Here is a 24,101-nt window from a genome sequence, read left to right as displayed (position 1 = left end):
ATATATATATATATATATACTCCACCCAGTTTAAACCTTTGCTTTCCCTACATTTTCTCTAGACTATCGTTTACTGAAAATGTTAGCCATATATCTATATCTGCAACGAAGAGTGAGAAGCTTTCCTTCTGAATCAGGGAGTCAGAGTGGTAAAATGTTGAGTGTGTGTCAAGAAGCATTTTTGCCACTGGGTGACAAATATTGGAATGTGTTTTTTCCCCTGCTTTCTGTTTTTCAAGCTGTTTTTCAGTCTTTAATTTATGGCTGCTATAAGATTGCTGTATTTTAGCTACTGAGTGGGTGTGTGAGGATCCACAGAGAGCACTGTAATCCATTTGGAGGCAGTCTACCATGCTATAATTAGTGCAACCAATAAGTCTGGTGAAATGGCTATAAAGGCTGATTTGTTTTGAAACCTTCATGTATGGTAACCTGCATTATACTAAAAAGTTGTGGGTCTCTTTTCAATAAAAGTAGGAGATTACCAACAGAAACAAATTCATTTCTTTATGCTTTACATCACAGTTAAAATGTCTTCTCTCTTCCTGCTTGTGATGCAGTTGTGATTATCTCATTTCTTACTTGAGTGCTGCCTGAAAAAAATGTTAAATATTCAGTGATTTTTTTTCACATATATTTATTTATTTTGCAGTTTTTGGCTTTTCTCATGCAGATTGTTTGTCTGTAAAGATTAACAAATGGTATTTTACATAAAGCTAAGTACATTTGGATTTTGTTTACTGTGATTGCCTCTTGCGAGATAAAAGCCTTGTAAGTATTAACATTGTTAATGAACTGGCATTTGTCATACTGACTGGTGCAATAGGATTCACTGACAGCAGATGTTACAATGTTGCTTTACATTGCATATTCTATTAAGAGATATCATGTGGCAAGTTGTTCACAGAGCTGTCATAAGAAATGGTTTCTGTAACATCACTTAGAGACTTCAGAGCTGAAAAATCTTTATCTCTGTAACATAGACTTTTCCAAACTGTTCTGGCAAGAACAGATACTGAGAACTCTGATCTTATTTTAAATGCAAAGCTTAATTCGATGTTTTGATTTAAAGAGAAAGTAAATTAATTAAAAGTTGGACATGAAACAAAAAGTAAATTAATTCTTTTTAATACAGTTGCCAGGATAACAGGATAACTCATTTTCAAATGCCTGTAAAAGCAAGATTACTGCAACTTGTTTTAGGTGTTCTATCTTATGAATTTTCTCTGTTCTCATTGCAGAGGCACCAGAAGGATATTTCTGAGTTTTCTCTAAACACTTTTGCACCTTTATGATAAAGTTTTTTTTCTTTGCAATTACCTCATAGTTCTCCAACTCTAAGCAAAAAGCCCTACTCTTGGTCCTGTGTTAAGAGAAGAAATTATCATCTCGCATAGTTCAATTTTGCCAGTGTTGAGCTAGCTCACTGCTCCCCACATGAAATAACTGCCAGTGTTGAGCTAGCTCACTGCTCCCCACATGAAATAACTGCCAGTGTTGAGCTAGCTCACTGCTCCCTACATGAAGTAACTGCCAGTGTTGAGCTAGCTCACTGCTCCCCACATGAAGTAACTGCCAGTGTTGAGCTAGCTCACTGCCCCCCACATGAAGTAACTGCCAGTGTTGAGATAGCTCACCGCTCCCCACATGAAGTAACTGCCAGTCTTGAGCTAGCTCACCTCTCCCCACATGAAATAAGGCCAGTGTTGAGCTAGCTCACCTCTCCCCACATGAAATAAGGCCAGTGTTGAGCTAGCTCACCTCTCCCCACATGAAGTAACTGCCAGTGTTGAGCTAGCTCACCACTCCTCATATGAAGTAACTGCCAGTGTTGAGCTAGCTCACTGCTCCCCACATGAAGTAACTGCCAGTGTTGAGCTAGTTCACTGCTCCCCACATGAAGTAACTGCCAGTGTTGTTTCTATATGTTGGCCAGCAGCAATTCAGTTTCTGTGGGCTTTTGTCTATTCTGCCTGAATTTGTGACCATGGAGTTAATAATTAAGAGGGGTGAGGGGGCACATTTTTACCACTCTGCAAAAAATATTTTTTGTTTTGTATTTCATTGACAAGAAGCTTCGGCTAGTGTGTTTCAGCCGATGCAGTTTTGTGTAGTGTATGCTTAATGAAAAATATGTTCATAAGTACATAGTAGGCAAGTTGTCATGGAGACCATATAGGAGCTTAGCTCAAGTCAATATATATAAAAAGTGGCACCAGAAGCAAGGTGAGGACAAAAATAAAACATGTAAATAATATATAACAAAAGTAAGCACTTTCACACAGACAGGTGGTTCCTCAGACCACACTAAACAAGTCAATATAAAATAACAACAAAGGCCAGTACTCCAAAAAGCACATATTTAATAAAGCTCTAGCACCTCGGTTCTAGATCTACCTGCGAAAATCAACTGGACAGACAAGCTGATTTAAGTATACATTTCGCTGCACTTTTATTGTTTAAGATTAGTACTGCATTTTATTTATTTGGTTCTTTGAATATTAATTGAAGAGTGTGATCTCTGTATTTCTGCAGTTAGTACCCCATCCTCCCTCCCTGTTCTTGTTGTGGTGTTAATCTTGCTGGCTTTGGAATTGCCTGTTCCTGCTGTAAATTTGTTTTTGGACACTCCTCCTGGGCCCATCTCATTTGCTCCCTCAACTGAGTGCACTGAGATCATATTTTGATTTCAGACACTCCTACTAGTCCTATCTCATCTGCTGTACACAGAGAGAGCACTTGGGAAGGGTAACCCCTATAGTCTCTTAATCTGCTCTGTTCCCTTCCGCTCCACTGAAAAAAAAATATTTATACTTTATTCAGCTGCTCTTACTTAACTGTCTTCTACCTTATTACCTTAGTTTGCTGTTCTGTGTGCTCTTAAGTGTACAAATGCTCTTATTCTGTACTTATTACTGCTTGCTAGTAGCCTAATTAATATTCTAAGCATCTCAGTTTTGGTTGTAGCACTTGTGCTTCAGGCCATTTATTTTACATTTAGGGTTTTTGCAGACACACCCTTATCAAACCCCGTTCTAAATAAGTCTGCCAAGTACTCAGAGCACTATGTCTGGACAATTCCCATCAGTTCCCCTGAAAGCCTGGTCAATATGGGCATACTGAGACAGTGTAACAACTGCCTCTTGTTCATGAATTCTCCTAGCACATAATTCTTCTACTTGTGATAAATGCATCTACATCAGTAAGCTGGAATCCATGCTCTCTCACACCATGTTCAGTACTCCTGACAAAGAGGAGATTGCCAGTACAAGCACCACACCATCCACATCACAGAGCCACACACCCGTCTATGCAGGGGTCCTCAACAAAAACTTACCCAAACAACAGAAACCCCCAAAACACATTCACAAACATTCCACACACAACACCAATCACATCACAGATGGTAGTCAGCGCACCACTGTCTCACAAACACAGCCCATTAGAGAAAATGATAAACTGACACAGCCCATAAGGCATTACAATAAACCAAACATACTGGTCACTGGTGACTCGATGAGTGAGACACACTGATGTCCCCCTCACCAGACTCAACAAGGAGAAGGTCATGGTCAGCTGTTTGTCAGACCCTACAATCTGCCACATCAAACATCACTCAAGTCTCTCCCCAACAGGTACAAGTATGACTCTGCCATTGCCCATTTTGGTGTGAACAACTTGAGACGTACTTCCCTGGACTATATCAAGAGAGACATGACTGAGCTCTCAGAGTATGTGCTCCAGCAGATATGACCCTAGCCCTAAGCAGTATCCTACCTTCACCAAGAATGATACCACAATACCAACAAAAAATGTTTGATTTCAACAATCGGGTTAGTTTCTGGTGTCTTTCTAAAGGGGATCCAGTATTTGTCTAACTGGGATGACATGGTTGACAGGCCACGATGCTTTGCCAGAGATGCCCTCCACCTGTCACCGCTAGGGTTCTAGATCTTGGCCAAAGCTCTTGCCTCCCCCATTGTGCCTTTTTTTAGGCAATGTCCCAAAGACAAATCTTCCAACATAAAAGATTTGTCAAAAAGTAAATTGAATGTCATGCTGCTTAACGCTAGGAGCCTTAACCTGAAAATGCACTCACTGGAGGCTCTCCTTGCACTGGAAGATGCTGACATCTGTGCAGTCTGAGAAAGTTGGTTCAGGGCTGCAGAGAGCACCCCTGCCTTACCAGGCTATACCTCATTCCACACTTTCCGACCCCAAAATGAGGTTGAAAAGACTAAGGGTCATGGAGTCTCTATCTTCACTAAGGACAGGCACACCTCCAGAACGGTTTACCAACATGATACACTGAAATTACTCCAGGTGCAACTGACAGTTGACAATACACTTATCCAAGTTATAGCCAGCTACTAGACCCACCTCCATGTCTCAGGACTCCCACACCTCCTACCTGGACCTACTTGACTCCACCAAGGTACCCCCTAGCACCCTGATCCTTGGTGACTTCAACTACCCCACCACAGACTGGGTGAATTATTCCTGCACTAAAGCACTCACCCAAAGATTCCTTGACCTCATCAGTTCTAACACACTAGATCAGCTGGTCTTATCCCCCACAAGGGGAGGTAACATACTGGACTTGGTTCTCACCAATGTGGGCGACCGCTGCACCACTCCCATAGTATGTTCTTCCCCGGTGAGATCAGATCATTAGTCTGTCTTATTTAAAGTTTCTATCCCTCCCAACCCCTTCCCAGTGGTAACCAGGCTAAAATACTTTGCAAAAGCTGACTACAACCTCCTAAGGGAGGGTATCAGCAGCTTCACACCACTGCCCCCTCAGATGATACAGACAACTTTGCTGAACAGTACACCAGTGCAGTATACAAGCACCTGTACAACTGCATGAACTCAGCCATACCCAACAGAACTAAAATCTGATCCTCAAGGAGACACAAACATGTTTGGTGGACATCCACTATCTACAGCTTTACAACAAAAGGAAGAAACTGTTGTCCAAGGGTAGAAAGGAATAAATTCCATATTGGAAAAACTCCCTTCTTAGCCTCAACAAGTAAATTAGATTACTAGTGAAAATCTCCAAAGCCAATTATGAATCAAAACTAGCCTCCCAAACAAACAGAAACCACAAGTCCTTCTTCAGTTACATTAGGAACCTCCATGGAAAAGCCTGAGTTTGTTCCAAATTAGTACTTAATGGTACCACTTACACTGATCCTGCTGACTTAGCCAACCTGTTGGCTGATAGGTTCAGTGCAAACTTCACTCCCTTATTGCCTCCCAAAGGCCCAGTTGACATCCCCGATACTTGTCCCACACCTCACATCTCTGTAGATCAAGTGTTAAATGTCCTATCCAAGGCAAAGAACACAGCTTCCATGGGACCTGATAGTATCCCATGCTGTATTCTCAATCTCCATCTCTAGTAAGAACTAGCTTCGCCATTGAGCACCCTATTCAACCACAGCCTTAATGCAGGCTTCATTCCATCAGAGTGGAGAACTGCCATTGTCATCCCTTTACACAAAGGTGGTGCCATTACTGACCTGGAAAACTATCACCCCATCAGCTTGACAAGTCTGATCTGTAAAGTCATGGAGCGTGTTATTATGGATCTCATAAACAATGACATAGACAATCTCCAAGTACTCAACCCCACCCAGTTCAGATCTGTCAGGGGCAGATCTTGCCTACTGAACCTAGTTGACTTCTTTGAGACTGTCACCAAGGCTCTGGATGAGGGAAAGTCAGTACATACAGCTTATCTTGACCTGGCCAAGGCCTTTGACACAATCCTCCACTTGGGCATCATTGAAAAGCTAACACAACTTGGTGTTAATTCCTGTCTAGTCAGATGGATGGCCAACTGGCTCACCGATAGGACCCACAAGGTCAAAATAGGTGCTGCCACCTCAGACAGCAGACATGTCACTAGTGGTGTTCCCAGAGATCTGTCCTGGGACCCCTACTGTTTGACATATACTTCTCAGAGGTACAGGCAAAGACAAAGGGCCTGTGGCTGACCAAGTTTGCCAATGACTGTAAGTTGGATGCTGTTATTGCCTCCCCAACTGATGTTAACATACTGCAAGAGGGTGTCACAGTTACAAATAACTGGTGCCAAAGTCATGGCCTTAAGTTAAACCCCCAAAAAATGTATTATCATACCATTTGGCAAAAACACGGCCCCTACTGATTACCACATCAACGGCATCTCCCTAAGCACACAACCTGTGATGAGAGACCTGGGTACTCAGGTTGACAACAATCTCACATCCAACCATCATGTGGGGGCGGTGGTCAGAAAATAATTTTCTTGATTCATCTTACAGGTAAAGAGATTGAATCCAGAAAAAAGGGATTATTACCTCTCTGTACTCCTCCTTTATTAGATCTATGATTGAGTATAATGCCCCGTTTGGTACGTACCTCTCCAAACACCTGCACCAACTGGAAAGACCACAGAAATATCTCACAAAGACAATCCATGGCCTCCAACACCTATCCTATGTGGACAGGCTTAAATCACTATCACTCTACTCAGTATCAAACAGATTGCTCAGAGGTGATCTGTGTCTCTCTTACAAGGCAATATCGGACCCTGCCCTATTAGAGATGCTCTATATCTGTAAGTCTAACTCCATGTGCATTACCCACTCAATAGGCCTAAATCTAATATGTGACATCAACAAAACCTGCTGGACAGACAGGTTTGTCTCCCAGAGGCTGCCCCATCTTTGAAATAGACTTCCCATACATGTCAAACAGAGTATCTCACTGGCCCTCTTCAAACGCAACCTAAATGAGAGGATGGAAAACCATAAATTTGTTTCAGGGGTTCCACCTTTGTCCTTCATTGACAGGGGCAACAGGTGCTGACTGAAGTTTCCTTTTTGAGGATAAACTCTTGCCTAGGCTTGTAAGGGCCCCAGGGCCATTAGCCTAGTAACCTCCTATGATCCTATGTCTACGTGTAAGGGACTCATATGAATTATGGATCTATGTGCTGGAAGGCCCATACATAAATAGCTTTGTAAATAGAACGGTGGTGTTTGAGTGGGGTCTGACTGCCAGAAAATACTGAAGTCAATGTGGATGAGTTTGGATAAGTAGGTCTGACAGTTAAGATAAATATGAAGCCTGCCACTCAGTATCAATCTTAGGCCAAGTGAACCTATTTGGCCTAGTATGAGGGTCATTTATTGCACTGTTGTGATTATTTTGCTACTTGTGTATCTCTGCTACCTTTAAACTACAACAAAATGAAAAAAAAAACAAAAAAATCTTGCTTTTTTCCCACTTTCTGAAAGTTAAGAAAGTTCAGTTAGAGATTTGCTGTTCTGAACTGTTTGGAATTTTCTAGAAGGCCAGTGCTTGCTTGGGCTAAAGGGAAGTCTCTGTGTTCACTAGTGGAAGTGGTTAACACTGAACAGCCTGCCTGTCCCTGGAGGAGTGGTTACTACCTAGAAGCGATAGTTTTATTGGCCATTTTGGGTCAATTCTAAACTACTTGATCTGTATCTCTTAAAACCCAGTTGCCTCATCGTTTTGGCATCTTTTCAGGCTTGCTAGTTGTTGCTGAAGCACCTACCAAGGGGAGAAAACGCTGAGAGAAGAAAAGGCGACACTTTTGTGATTTTAAGTATTTTCTTCTGATTTTCTGTTAAGTTTTACTACTTTGCCACCTATTTTTTGGCATTTTCCGGCTTGCTAAAGTTTATATCTCTAACAGTAACAGTACTTGGAACACATCTAGAGCCTGTTTACTGCATTTCCTGTGTTGCACTTAATTTAAAATCTTTTTTTCTTTAAAAACTGCATTTTACCTGATTTTGGCCTAGCACTCAAGTGTGGGGTCATTTATTGCAATGTTGTGATTATTTTGCTGCTTGTGTATCTCTGCTACCTTTAAATTACAACAAAAAGAAAAAAAAAAACAAAAAAATCTTGCTTTTTTCCCACTTTCTGAAAGTTAAGAAAGTTCAGTTACAGATTTGCTGTTCTGAACTGTTTGGAAGTTTCTAGAAGGCCAGTGCTTGTTTGGGCTAAAGGGAAGTCTCTGTGTTCACCAGTGGGAGTGGTTAACACTGAACAGCCTGCCTGTCCCTGGAGGAGTGGTTACTACTTAGAAGCTGTAGTTTTACTGGCCATTTTGGGTCAATTCTAAACTCCTTGATCTCTCTCTCTTAAAACCCTACAACTCTCTTTTTGCGCGGTTTTGCGCACTGAGCAGTGCCGGGCAGCTCCGTCTAAACAGGTTTAAACTATTCTAGGCTCCACAAAGTCTGCTCTTCATTTTTTCCCTTAGAACTGTTCAAACTCTAAAAGTAATCACTCTATTCACTTTCTAAAGCCCTGCACTTGCTCAGCTCTTATAAGGAAACACTAACTAACTAAAGCACTACACCCTCCTTGACTTTTTATAAGTATAGGCTCCCGATTGGTCCTTCCTGATCAAGTGAAAAATCAGTCCCCTTCCCTAATCTGATCAGTAAAAAAACAGTTCCCTATACTAATCTGGTATGTCCAAGGGTCAGTTTCAAGGTTACCTTCCAAGACCAATTTTTTCTACAAATAATTGGAGTAGCTGTGGGCACTTCATGTGCAAATAGCTACGCCAATCTATCATTGGTACGATGGGAAGAACGATATATTTTATCGGTACTGAATCCTTACTTTGACTATATCCTTTGGTATATACGTTTCGTGGATGACATTTTTGTTTTGTGGAGAGGGCATGGTTCAAATATTAGTAATTTCGTTGATTATTTGCACAGTACTACAGATTTTTTGAAATTTACTTTTACCTTTTCTGATACATCCATTGATTTCTTGGATGTGAGTGTTACTAAAACTGATTTGAAGCAGCTAAAAACTAGTATTTATTATAAACCTACAAGAACTAATGCCTGTCTCCACAAGTCAAGCATGCATCTGAGACACATACCTAGGAATGTCCTTAAAGGACAAGTATATAGAAGTTTACGTTTGCACAACAGTGATGAAGAGGCTGCAGTTGCTTTGGACAAATTACAAACTGAATTTTTAACAAGAGGTTACTCCAGTTTAGAAATCACGAATGTGATAGCAGATGCATGGAAACTTAGATCAACAAGATGTAAACCCTATATGAGTCCTTATGAAATTGATATAAGAACATCTGATGATACAGATATTGATAGGAACAAGTTCAGAGTAGTTTTTCGATTTGCAAGTGATATAAATAAGTATACAGATATTATAAAGAAAAATTGGCATTTATTACAGGAAATACCAGGCCTTGTTTCTACAATTGGTGCTACTCCAAACTTTAGTTTGAAGAATAATGTATCCTTGAAACAACATCTCTGTAATAAAGAACATCAGTTCCTTAGAAATAATCTTTCTAGTAGACAAGGTACTTTTCCTTGCAGGAATTGTGCAGCCTGTCAATATATTTATACTAAAAATTAGTACATCCATCCTGTAAAATGTTTTAAATTGTATACGAAGAATTACTATGACTGTAAGAGTGCTGATGTCATTTATTTCTGTTTTTGCCAAGTATGTCATGCCTATTATGTAGACAAGACGAATAGAATTTTTAAAGACAGAATATTAGAACATGTAAGCGATATACGGAATCAGAAGCAATCAAATGCTCTAGCTAATCATATTTTGAACACAAACAGCACTCATTGTTTTAAATTCTTGATTTTACAACAAATATTAAGGACGAATAGAGGTGGGGATTTAGAGAACCATACAGAAGAATTAGAACAAAAATGGATTACTAAGTTGAATGCAGATAGATATCCTGGCTTGAATGGCTGCACCTCATTAGTTCCTTGCCTTAAGGCAAGGCGTCTTAAACATTAATTATAAGTTTTATTTTTAATGTTTTATTAAGGTCTTATGTGTTATGTATTTTATGTATGTTGTACTATTTATAAATCTATTTATAATAGTCATGAAGGATGTTATGCATTTTATGTATTTTTTACTATTTATAAGCCCATTTATAACAGTCATGAAGGATATTATGTCTTTATTAGAGACATGGATATAGGTTTTAAGGTCTATCTTAATTATGTAGTTAGTTGAGAATTTGTGTCAACAGCACTTATTTGATAATATTGCTTTAAGTTTTTGAGGTCACACTGATTGCCTAAGTATTTAATCAAGTATTACCTGTACTAACACTGTCTGATGAAGCAACATTAAGTTGTGAAAGTGCTCACCTATTGTTCTCTCTTGTAATAAAGTTACTGTGGATAGCCTCCAGTGTGTAACTTTGGTGCCTTATTTTATTATTTTTGTTGCTGTATTTTTGGGCACCTTAGTGTACCTGAAGCCGGTTTTGGATTTTATGTCCAAGGGACAGCTTCTGGTGATTTCTCTTGGCCACCTGGTGAATATGGGCATACTGGGGCAATGCAGCAATTGCTTCATGTACACAGACAACCCTCTCCTGCTACCATCCAACACTACAACCTGCGAGAGATGCACTTACATAGCCAAACTGGAAGCAAAGCTCTCTCCAGCCAAGATTGTGCTAGACAATCAAGAGGAGAAGGTTAACACCCACACTACGCCTCAAGGAACACATAGCCCATCGAAACCCTCACTACCAACACCCACACATAGCAACACTAAACCCACATATGCGGAGCCCCTTAACATTAACCTGCCCAAGCAACAAGGTCCACTGAAGCTGAAATGCAAACAAACACCAATCACAAGAAAAGTATCACATAGCTCACAACACCAGTGTGCCAACCAACAACATCCACTAAAGCAAGACAACGTATCCAACACTTTAGTCATAGGTGACTCTATAGTCAGGCACACTGATGTCCCACTCACCAGACTGAACAAGGAAAAAATTACAGTCAGCTGCCTGTCAGGTGCCAGGATCCACCACATAACGCATGCATTCAAGTCACTCCACAACAAGTACAAATATGACTCTGTCATTGTCCATGTTGGAGTGAATGACTTGAGACGTACCTTCCTGGACTACATGAAAAGAGACATGGAAGAGCTCTCGGGTCATGTGGCACAGGCAGGTATGACCCTAGCCCTGAGTAGCATCCTGCCTTCACCCAGAATGATACCACAGTATAAGGACAAAATAACTGACTTCAACAATTGGCTAAGATTCTGGTGTCATTCAAAGGGGATCCAGTATCTGTCTGCCTGGGATGACATGATTGACAAACCATGATGCTTTGCCAGAGATGGTCTGCACCTGTCGCCCCTGGGATTCAGGTTACTGGCTAAGGCTCTTGCCACCCCTATAGTGCCTTTTTTAGGCAAAGTTCAAAGGACAAAACCACCACCGTAACAGGTACAAGCAAGCAAAATCTGAAGGTAATGCTACTCAATGCTAGAAGTCTAAACCTCAAAATGCACACACTCGAGGCACTCCTAAAAATGGAGAACATCGATATCTGTGCAGTAACTGAGACCTGGTTCAGGGCACCAGAGAGCACCCCTGCAATACCAGGCTACAACTCTTACCACACTTTTCGGCCACCAAACCAGGACCGAAACACTAAAGGTGGAGGAGTGTTCATATTCACCAAGGATATTCACACCTCCAGGCTAGTTGCCCAAAACAATGCATCCGAAATTCTCCAGGTGCAACTAACAATAGGTAAGACTACAATCCAAATTGTAGCTTGCTACAGATCCCCCACCATGCCCCAAGATTCTCACTACACCTTACTAAACATACTGGAAAATATTAAGATACAACTAAACACCTAATAATGGGTGATTTCAATTACCCTGCCATTACCTTGGAAAACTACTTGTACCAACACCTTTCCCCAACGGTTCTTGGAATTCATAAATTCCAATGCCCTGGATCAACTAATCCATACTCCCACCAGGGGCTCCAATGTCCTGGACCTGGTCATTACCAACATGGAAAATCAAGCCTCCACACCAGTGGTCACCCCCTCTGGTTAGGTCTGACCATAAGCTAATCACCTTTGACATCCACATCCAACTCCCACCACCTAATAAGGAAACATCCGTCAGAAGTGACAAACTTCATGACACCCATGCAGATGGGAACTGAAAGTTCAACTGCTGAATCCTACACTAAAGGACTGTATGAGCACATCCACTTGTGCATGAATCGTGCCATCCCAAATAGAACCAAGATGCTCTCCTCCAAAAAAAGGAAGCCAATCTGGTGGCCCCTGTCATAAACAAACTATACAACAGAAGGAGGAAACTGTTGCAGAAAATTGGAAAATCCCAGGATGCAAAAAACTCCCCTACCAGCCTCAGTAAGAAGCTGAGATCCATCATAAAATCCTCCAAAGCTAGTTACGAAAATAAAATTGGCAAAGATTCCAAAGACAACCACAAGGCATTCTATAGCTATGTCAAGAATCTAAATGGCAATGCTCAGATATGCTCTGAGCTACAACAGAATGGCATTAAATATACTGATCCCAAAGACATTGCCAATATCCTGGCAGATCGATTCAGTGACAACTTTACCCCCCCTCTCACCCCTTAAAGGGCCCATCTCAATACAGAAAGATTGCCAAATTCTGCTAATCACGGCCACACAGGTAAAAACCACACTCTCCAAAGCTAAGAATACAGCATCCATAGGACCAGATGACATCCCGGGTTGTGTACTACATGAACTACAAAATGAACTGGCACCTCACCTCAGTGTCATGTTTAATCATAGCCTCACCCCAGGCTTCTTGCCCACTGAGTGGGGCACAGCTACAGTTATCCCACTCCACAAGGGGGGATCCACCTCGGATCCTGGGAACTACCACCCCATCAGCCTGACGAGCCTGATCTGCAAGACCATTGAATCTATCATCATGGAACTTATAAACAAAGATATTGACAACCTTCAAATACTGGACCCCACTCAGTTTGAGTTTGTGGAGGGACGATCTTGTCTCCTGAACCTGACTGACTTCTTTGAATCAGGCTCCAGAGCTGTGGATGAGGGTAATGCAGTCCACACAGCCTATATGTACCTCGACAAGGCCTTCAACACTATCCCCCACTCTGGAATTATAGATAAACTTACTAAGCTGGGCATAAATCCCTATGTCATTCGATGGGTTGCCAACTGGCTTACTGACAGAACCCACACTGTAAAGGTAGCCGACTCCAAATCCAGCTCCAGACAAGTGACAAGTGAAGTACCTCAGGGTTCAGTCCTGGGACGACTCTTGTTTGGCATCTACTTCTCGGAAGTACAGGCCAAAACTGAGGGACTCTGGCTAACAAAGTTCGCAGATGACTGCAAACTGGGAGCCATTATTGAATCCCCAAATGATGTGGATATTCTACAACAGGGTCTTACAGAAACAGATGCTTGGTGCCAGAGCCATGGGCTCAAGCTCAATGCCAAGAAGTGTATAGTTATCCCCTTTGGGAAAAACCATGTACCCATGAATTACCACATAGGTGGCAGTACACTAAACACTGAAAGTGCCAAGGCCTAACTATGTACTGTGAAAGGAATACAGGTGGACAGTGGTCTCAACTTCGATAACCCCATCGCCACAACAGTCAGGAAATCCTTCTATATGGCACACCTTATCACTAAGGGCTTTTTATCCAGAAAAAAGGAGGTCATTGTCCCACTGTACTCATCCCTCATTAGACTCATCATAGAGTACAAAGCCCCATTTGGTATGTACCTCACAAGACATCTGCAACAACTGGAAAGGCCGCAGAAACACCTCACTAAAATAATCACAGACCTAAAGCAGAAGCCCTATGCTGACAGACTAAAAAAACTCCAGCTATATTCTGTCGCATATCATCTACTCAGAGGTGATCTCTGCTTAACATACAAGGCCATGTCAAACCCAGAGCTGTTGGACAAGCTACACTTAAAGAAATCCCAATCGATCAGAGCCACATGCTCCAGGGATCTAAACCTTGTCATTACAATGAACAAAACATGCTAGATGGATAGGTTCCTACCCAGAGACTCCCCAGACTCTGGAATAGACTGCCCATACATGTCAAGCAGAGCGCCTCCTTGGCCCTCTTCAAAAGGAACCTTGACGAATGTATGGGAGATTGGAAATTTACCCCAGGGATCACGTCAGTCGCCCTGCTAGACAGGGGTCCAGGGAAGTAAATACTGTGGGAAGAAATAGCCAGGGAATTGTTATGGCTAGGCTTGTATAGGCCCTAGGGCCGATGGCCTAGTACCAACCTATGAACACACAGAACATTTTATGTACCAATATACTCCTTCAGAGCACAGCTGTCTAAACACAGCAGTCTGCTGCTGTACCAAGGCAAAACTGCTGTACCCTCTTCACAATGTGACAAAGGGCTGAAACACATCTGTGAAGGGTGCCAAGGCCTAACTATGTACTGTGAAAGAGACAAGATGTCTGTTTGATGGTTTAATATCAACATGGACATTGCAAAACATGTACCAAGATGCAAGTGTTTCCTAATACATAGCCCATTCCAGAGGACAGCGCCATTATTATCAAACCCATTACCACAAGGCCCTTCGCAGAAAATAGCTGCCGACTTATGTGAGTTGAAAGGAGAGAGCATCCTTGTAGTAGTGGGCTATTACTAGGACTGAGCTTCCTTGTAGTAGTGGGATATTACTAGGAGAGAGATTTCTTGCAGTAGTGGTTTATTACTAGAAGACAGCTTCCTTGTACTAGTGGGCTATTACTAGGACTGAGCTTCCTTGTAGTAGTGGGCTATTACTAGGAGAGATATTCCTTGTAGTAGTAGGCTATAATTAGGAGAGGGATTTCTTGCAGTAGTGGGCTGTTACTGTTTAACTGTTACATGTGCCAACCTTGAGTGCATTATAGATAGATTTAAGACAATATCTTCCTGATGCAGTATATCTACTCAGGGCAGCTGCAGTGGTGCAGAGGTTAGCATTGCCATGTCACAGCAAGAGGTTCTCTGGTTCGATTCTCAGCTGGGATGCCTTCTGTGTGGGGTCTGCATGTCTTCTCTGCAGTTGCGTGGGTTTCCTCAAGGTGCTCTGGTTTCCTCCCACATCCCAAAACATGCTGCAGGTAGATTGGACAATCTAAATTGGCCCTAGGTATTAGTGTTTCGGTGTGTGTGCCTTCTGTGGAAGGTTGGGTGCTGGGCTGGCAATTTGACACTGTAAGACTCCACTGCCAATCATTCTGTGGACCATTGTTCCACTGTGGCAACCCCTAATTGGAAAAGCTGAAAGGAGAAGAAGAAGTATATCTGTTGGGCTTATCACATAGCATGGAACACAGTTTGTATCCAGAGTTCCAGCAAATTCCTGAAGACTTTGGCATCATCTTTCTATATGAAGTCCTCACTATCCACAGTCTAATACAGTTGCTGAAAGACCAGTCCAAACTGCTAGAACAATTCTTCACTAACCCAACCTTGACAAAGCTCTCATATATTAGCTATGCTACTTCACACTGTGCTGCTGGAGGAAGTCCTGCACATCTAATGCTTGGAAGACAAATTAGAATTGATATATCTATGCTAGAATCCAGACCTGTAGCAAAGATTATTCCTTGTGAATTTGTCATGAGAAATAAACAAAAAGCAAATCATATTTAAGAAATGGTGTTATGGCTTGTTATATTGCACCCATATTCTCCCTGTCCCTCAACCAGGCCAACCTGTGCACCTAAAGATTGAAGGGGAGAGAAGGTGGGGAGACAGTTGATGCTGCAGTACAACAAATGGATGAATCACAGTCCTGCATGATACAAACTAATGACAGTGGCAATGACAGCTGTAAATGGAGACATATCCATGCCATTCCTGAGGAATCTCGGCATGACAACTACATATCAACGAGCCTTATCCAAGTGTCCCAACCAAAGACAAGGAAGTCCTTAGCCAACTTTAGTATTCCGGTTCCATCAAAGACCTCCAGTAAAGATGGATGTTCTAAATCCAAATGAGTTAGAAAAATACACAAGAGTATCTGAAACCCATGTGTGACTGTTCTGAATGCCAGCGGTGTAGCCAGGGTAGGATGAAGGGTGCAAGATGTGACGGGGCATGATCTGTTGCCATATAGTAGGTAGTATAGTATCAACATTCAGAAGTATATGCTTATACTGCATTTATGGTTAGGATTGAAGCACCTCAGTGCTCCAACTCACACATAACGTTCTAAGTTTCTTTTTAAATGATTAATTTAGTTTTATAGCTATTGCCATAAAAGTTGGTTTACATTTTTTCTAAGTGAAGGAAAACAACTTAACATGAAAGAGTACAGACACAAAATAAAATATAAGCAGCTAAGTCTCAGCCAACAACTTCCTAGCATAAAAATGAGAATATATTATTTGACAACTGAGAGCTGTCCAAATGTCCTTGTTAATTTGTAGTGCGTGGTTTGGTACAGTTTAGAAAGAAGAAAGCAGTGGACCTTTTTTTTACAACTCTGCTGAATACTGTCCATAATGCTTCAGTGAAAAACACTGGAAAAGCCTGAGAATCTTTTAACCATTTTCTTAACACTCTTTTCTGTACAGGTTGTTGCTCAGCATGAGTGACCAGCTAAGGCAGTGAAGTGTACCTGCCCAAGTATTACTGTGAATGCAGCTGTATTCATGGATAGATAACTGAACCATTTAGTTCTTAAGGTGTCTTTCATTCTATGGAAAATTGTTTAACAACCGCAAATGCAGCTTTTGAAAAAGTATTTGTTGAAACCTGTACAAAATTTTAAAATGAATTTCTAAAGTGCCTGCATTGTCTTCAAGAACGTTAAATAGAACATTAAAAATGTTGTAATCTTAGTACCAATTTCCTGACAAGGTAGCCATGGTGGTGCAGCGGTTAGCTTTGCCACCTCACAGCAAGAGGTTCTCTGGTTTATTCCTCAGCTGGGGTGCCTTCTGTGCAGAGTCTGCATGTCCTCCCTGTGGTCACGTGCATTTCCTCTGGGTGCTCTGGTTTCCTTCCACATCCCAAAGACATGCTGTAGGTGGACTGGACACTTTAAATTGGCTCTAAGTGTGAGTGCGTGTGTGCCTTCTGTGGAAGGTTGGGTGCCAGGCTGGCAACTTGACACTGTAACACTCCACTGCCAATCATGAGCAGACAGGTGATCCGCTGTGGTGGCCCCTAACTGGGAAAAGCCAGAAGAAGTACCGATTTCCTGAGAGAGTCTCTTTCTCTCTCTCATTTGGGCAGAGGCATGACAGAGTGTGTACAGCTGTAAATGCATGTATATATGTGAATATGCATAGATGCTCTTTTACCATTAAGCGTTCCATACCCATAAGTATTAGCGAGTTTTTCATAGAGTAAAGACAAAGAAGCTGTGTTAGTAGCTGCATCACAACTTTGAATATCTGCATCTAGATCAGCAGAAGTGGGTACCACTGGTGTTCATCACAACAGTACCAATCTGCAAACTCTGCATAGTATCATAAGAAAGCATGGCATGAGTTGTAACAAGCTGATGATATACAGTTCATCCCCTCATCTGGGGATCCTACTTCTGGCATCTCTACTGTATATTTTTTTGACATCTTTAGCTGTACCACTGCAAACTGTCTGCAGACTCCAGCTAAGACTGAACTTCTTTCAGTACTTCCTGTCTCCTGGGAGTTGGCCATTTCTCAACTCAAACATGTAGTAAGGCTTAGAAATGACAGGATAAGTTTGTTGTCCATGCTGTGCGATCCTGGAATCTAGAGCTGATACTAAAGGATCGGTACCACTTGTACTTAAAACTATATCAACTAAAATAAACACCCCCAATGTCTCTGTGCCTTATTCTGGTAGCTACTATACTGTGGTAACCTATGTGCTTCTCACTGCTAGGTTTACTTACTGCAGCTCCTTGTGTTTCGGGATGTCTGCAAGTGGACAATTGTGACTATAGATGGTACAGAATACAGCACAGGATATTAACTAGGACCCTTACTGTCACCTATATTAACGTTATCTCTGCACTGCTTCTCAGCACAGTTTAGGATAACATTTATGGTAGTGCAACTTGTGTACAATGTGCATCATGATCTTGGACCCAGTACTGCTACTACCCTGCTAAACATCTCTAGCATGTCAAGGTTGGTGTTTGACTGCAGGAGACTGATGGACACTCTAAGGGCAGGTCTAACTTTTGACAGGACTCTGATCTTTCTCATCGACATTTCAATCTTTGTGTACAATTTTCTGCTCCGCTGGACAAATGACTGCCTACTATTATGACCTTCAAGAAACATCTGAAAACAAATTTCTTTGACCAAGACTCTTCCAGTTAACTGCATCTACTGATGTAACTGACGTTGATGACTTTAATATTATACACATATAGTCCACTGAATTAGAAAATGTACATTAAATACAATATAATTTGATCTGATTGACCATGATGGACTAGAGCATAATCAGAGTGGATCTCTTGTTTAATCTAACATTCATTTCATTATGGTTGAATTAGATAAGCCATTGACATCATCAAAGTTAATTTACAATTCATTTACATTTGCTAACTGGGAATGTCTAAGTGGGAAGATCCAATTTATTGCCACTAGACTGCTTGGCGGCACTGTCCTGTTGTCCACCATATCCCTGCAGAATAAAGGAAACCTGTGACAATTGTCAATGTGTTTTAGGGTGGACTCCTCCCCCTGCTCCCTAAATATGAAGATCTTTATTCATAACCCTCAATGGTAATATGCCAACTCTGAGATTTCTCTAACTGAAAGGAAAGAGAATATGACATTCCTTTTCCTCCATTGTAGTGCTGCCTTGGAGTTAGTATATTTAGTAATTAGGGACATGGAAGAAATGCCTCCACATAAGAGCATGTTGGCAGGACATAGCTCTCCTGTAGCAAGCATGATCATTTACTTTGCAATGACAATATAATGATGGTAAGTTGGGTGGCAGGACACAGTCGGGCAATCAGGCAGTGATACGTTAGTTAGCATGATGAATACAAAACAGATCTGATTTTAGAGTATTGTGAATGTATGGGAATATATACACCATGGTTAATATGCCTTGCTGTCATTGCTGTATTTTCAAACATTTTTTATTATTTTTTTTTTATTTAAATTTGTTTGCCAGGATGGTCTATTAGGCCGAAAGAGCCCATTTTCAATGCAGTCCTGGGGAGAGAAGCTCCATAAATACAATGTACAAGATAACAGGTTGTTATAGTACAAGAAGAGTACATGGAAACAAAGTATTTGATGATACAATTTAGAAGATGAAAAACAGAAATTATATAACATTTAGTAAAAGTTTACAAATATATAGTCCCTATCCTTGCTAAAACAGATGTTAAGTCTATTACAACAATAACTAGGTATTTACAAGTCAATTACAACTGTGTGTGTGTGTGTGTGTGTGTCTTTCACTTTTCCCAGTTAGGGGTCGCCATAGTGGAACTCGGGTCCGCTAATGATTGGCAGCGGATTTTTACAGTGCCGAGTTGCCAGCCCGACGTCCAACCTTCAAAGAAGGCACACCCATTCATGCATGCACCTACCTGCATGTCTTTATAGATGCCACTAGACTGTGGGGAGGATATGCAGACTCCACACAGAAGGCGCTCCAGCCGAGAATCGAACGGGAGAACCTCTTGCTATGAGGCGACAATGCTAACAGCTGCACCACCGCAGCCAGTACAAGTCAATTACAACTATAACTATAAGTAGCTATTTACAAATATATATGTTCCCACAGAGGAAATATGAACAGTGGGGGGGGGATATATAGGTTAAATGAGGTAAGGGAGAGATGAGTTAGGAGAAGAAGAAGAGAGAAAGAGGAAATGGGGAGGTAGATAGTTGAGTTAAAAGGAGAAAGAGAGAGGTGGTAGAGAGTAAGGTAGCTAATGGGGACATTATGCAGGATGGGAACATAAAGATTCCCAGAGAGATGTTAGGTGTGAGTGGAGCAGAGTTTTAAAGGTGGAGGGCTGCTAGTGAGGTGAATGTGAAGTGGGAGGGAGTTCCAGAGTTGTGCTAAGGAAAAAGAAAGTACAAGTTTGCCTGCTGGACAGGCAGGTTTGTGAAGTTCAATCAGATTCTGGGTATTGGTTCTTAGGAGTCTATTGGGTAGGCGCATTGTAAAGGTTGAGGCAAGGGAGGGGCAAAGAGAGGGACTGAAGATGAGTTTGTGAGCATGAATTAGTTGAGTGTAGATAAGATAGTTGGCAGCTCTAGCCAATTTAGTTTGTGGAGGGTAAAACAGTGATGAGTGGAGGATTTGTGGCCAGTGGTGAATTTGGTGATTTTGTTGTAGCAGGAAGAGAGTTTTGTTTTGATAGAAGATTGTAGGTTGGTTAGGAGTGGGACACCATAAAGGCGAGAAAGGATGAGATATGTGGTAGTGAGACGGAATCTAGTAGAGGGAGTGAGGTAGCTGGTGTGCTTATAACAGGGCAACAGGTAGCTGCAAAAGGCACACACCATACATCTCAGCTGCTATAATTTAGATACAGCTCTATGATTTTGGATCTAAGATGTATTCATTTTCTGAAAAAAAATCATGCCTTTGTATGAGTAAATACCTTATTATATAAACAAACTAAGCCCATACAGCAGTGCCTTAACCATTGACTTTATAGGACCTATTATGAGAAGGCTCTCTACTGGAACATATAAGAAAGTATTCCTTGTACTGATCCTCTGCTATGACTGTTAATACTCAAATTGAGAGGTATGGCACACAAATACATTTTTATTACCCCATTTTATATTATGCCAATGGAATCAGTTAGATTTGTTTAACTGATTGGACAAAAACAAATAACCAGGAAGTTGCAATATATGTGTGTGTGTGTGTGTGTGTGTGTGTGTGTGTGTGTGTGTGTGTGTCTATATGTATGCCGGCTATACATCTGATTTAAACACCACAAAACGGCTAATAACATCAACTATGTACCCTGACAATGTGTGGCAGAGTGGTAGCCTAGAGTAAAACAATAGAAAAAAATTGTTCTGAGGCTAGTGTAACTTTAATTGTTAGACTGCATTTTTGGTTATAAATTTTTAATGTAATTCTTTTGTATTCTTTTTCTGCTGATACACCATGCTTCATGTTGTGAGCCACACCCTAACTCAGTCCCAGCTTTGTCCCACTGAGCATTTCAAAGCATATGTTCATGCTTTCTGTAAGATGCTTCTTGCCTGATACTATAGAAGGAAAACCATGAATTACCAGGACGTTCCTCATTGTACTTTTGGGTTTGCTTATTTCAGTTTCCATCTACATAGTACATAATTGTATAAGCAAGTTATTTACCTGTATCAGTGCTCATGAATCATGTCTGAAATGTAATCACTTGGGCTAAACGGTTATAATGTGCTGTGGTGCTCAGTGGAGATGGGCTACAGGCATATTTTCTGGGACAGCTGATTGACTCTAATAACATACATAAGAGCACCAAAGACCATTTTATCTAGATTTAGTGTCCTGGAACATGTACAGAGAAACTCAATAGTTTGAGAAAACACCCTATTAGAAACTAGGCTCTTTGACAGCTGTACCTTAACATACTTGTTCTCTATGTGTGTGCATGGGTTTTCTAGAGGTACTCCAAACTCCGCCCAAAGCACACACTGCTTAGAGAGGCTGTTCTTCAAGGTCTGTGTGTGTGTGTGTGTGTGTGTGTGTGTGTGTGTGTGTATATATATATATATATATATATATATATATATATATCTGTATATGGATTCACTTCATAATTTCGAAATACTGAAATCTCGAATTTCAGTTTTCGAGACCATGAAATCGAATCCACACAACACCGAAACAGCAAAACCGTGAAGCCCAAAACCACGAAATTCAAAACACCTAAATCACAGCACACACCAGACCACACATATACCACAACACCCACATCACAACATAAACAAACAAAACACACATCCACAAACCTACAACACAAATAAGCAGGGGGGCAAGCCCCACTGCACCCCCCCCATACTTATATGTACTAAGTCCGAGATTGCACAAACAGTAAACAAAAGCAAACACACACACACACACACACACACACACACACACACACACACACACACACACACACACACACACACACACACATTCTACAGTCCCTCACACACACATCACACATATCAGCACACTCACATACACTCAAACTCCCACCCAAAACCCTTACAAAACACTCACTTACCTGACATAACACCTAAATCCACACACGGCACCGCACACCATCCATATACAATCCCAGACATTAAGTAGCATTAAGTCATAACCGCAAATTTGAAATATTCAAATTCACGATTATGCACTTTCGCTATTTTCAAACTTCGACTTTATAGTCTCGAGATACTGAAATTCGACATTTCAGTATCTCGAGATTATAAAGTGTTTATATATATATATATATATATATATATATATATATATATAGATATAGCACACACACACACACACACACACACACACACACACACACACACACACACACACACAGACTTCTATCTATGCATCTATCTATCTATACTATATATACCCATATACCCCTGTGGCCCAAGTCATGACTGACTAATAAATGTCTGAGAAGGACTAGTTCACTTAACCCTGTTAACAAATTTGTTAAAATAAAATAAGGCCTGCTTACTTTTCTTCTTTTTCTTACCTATCCCTCCCCACCTTCCAACTCTAACTTTTCCTGTTTCACTTTGACACTTTCTCTCTCTCTCTCTCTCTCTCTCTTTATCTATGTGCATACCTCTCAATTTCTTCCCACAATGGCAAGACATTACCCAGACAGAATGATTTCCTCATACTGGTCTTTGGGGAAGGTTGTTATTTATAACTCTGTGTTTGATGGTTTGTTTCTTTTTCTGTGATTTAACATTGTGACTTGTAAAACACATGCTATAGAATTATTTCATAGTTTTCACATCTGAGAACATCAAACTATATCTTATTTTAATTAAGTACATAGAATATACTTTAGAATATATTTTATCTTTTCAAAGTACTCTGCAATTTGCAGATATTGCTCACTAATGGAGATACATATTGTTACCACCTGGTGGCAGTATTTCTCTTTTCAAAACTGCATGTTACAAGCAGTGCTGTAGGTCTCTGTTAAGTTATAGTTTTGCTTCCACTATTACTATACAGGAGGAAAGTGGGAGTTTGAAACCACCAGGAACAAACACTTGACTATAAAATTGTGTCCCTCTCTCTCACCAGATATATGCAGGATTAAGGCATGTGTTAAGTTCTCTAACTTTGCCATTTCCCAGGAGGTATAAGCATCTGTTTATGAAATTCCTTGACGTCATGGAAATGACCCGACCATTCATGTCCATCTTTAAAAAGTTACATTGGGGGGGGCCTAATCAGTAGGTCACAACAGCAGTTGAGCTCTTGTAACACTGCTCAGACCATTTGGTTATTTTCCCAAGTGCTTATGACAGCTTGCAAGTGCAGAGTGACTATTAATTAGCAGTATTTACTGAGCACGCTACGGCTTCCATTCACAGCATTAGAGTAGCACTAAAGAGTCTGATATGTCTGAAAGTTGTATGACATGACCATGACCTCCAATCTACCCCTTCTGTCATATATGATTGTAGGTAAATTACAGCTGACAAAACAACCTAGCTAAAGATGTCAAAATACTGTCCAAATAAATTCAGAATACTTACATTTTCTTCACCTTTAGTGAGCATTTTCGCACAAGAAAGGAAGTCATCATACTTTGCATAGGGAATGACAGGCTCTGGAAGTTCCCGCAGATACAGTTTCAAAAGGGATGCTACCGTGTGAACATCTGTATTGCTGAAATATATGAAAAGTGTTGTTTATAAAATCATATTCCTGCAATGTCATCCGACTTCCAGTGGTGCAACAGTAACTGGATATCAATAACATAATTTATAACAAAACAGACCGTGGTACTCAGAGCTGGTATTTTACATGAAAAAGATGGGTCAGTGGAGTTCAAAACTAATCAGCCAAACTCAGTGTTTGAATGGTAAATAAGCTACAAACATAGATAAATTCTTTTAAGTGCTCAACCCCCTTTCATCCCCCATATTACACCCCAGTACACTGCTATGTAATATATCACAATATAATCAACTCTGAAGTTGTCTACCTCAAGGTGGTGGTGGTGGTGGTGGTGGTGGGGGGGG

The 24,101-nt window shown here is 40.9% G+C and overlaps 1 protein-coding gene across 7 annotated transcripts in view; it reads right to left on the bottom strand.

Annotated features, from left to right (window-relative positions):
• ARHGAP24 (Rho GTPase activating protein 24) overlaps nucleotides 1-24,101 on the bottom strand; it is a 2,476,452-nt gene that overhangs the window by 68,540 nt on the left and 2,383,811 nt on the right. For all 7 annotated transcript variants that reach the window (XM_044058912.1, XM_044058914.1, XM_044058911.1 and 4 more), the window contains one exon: nucleotides 23,613-23,745. In XM_044058912.1, coding sequence (XP_043914847.1) covers nucleotides 23,613-23,745 — 133 coding nt within the window. The remainder of the gene's footprint in view (nucleotides 1-23,612; nucleotides 23,746-24,101) is intronic.

The sequence above is a fragment of the Protopterus annectens genome, chromosome 17.part0 (assembly GCF_019279795.1).
Source record: "Protopterus annectens isolate FY-2018-M chromosome 17.part0, PAN1.0, whole genome shotgun sequence".
Classification (NCBI taxonomy): Eukaryota; Metazoa; Chordata; order Ceratodontiformes; family Protopteridae; genus Protopterus; species Protopterus annectens.
The sequence above is the reverse complement of the archived record's forward strand: the minus strand, read 5'-3'. Positions and strand labels throughout refer to the sequence as shown.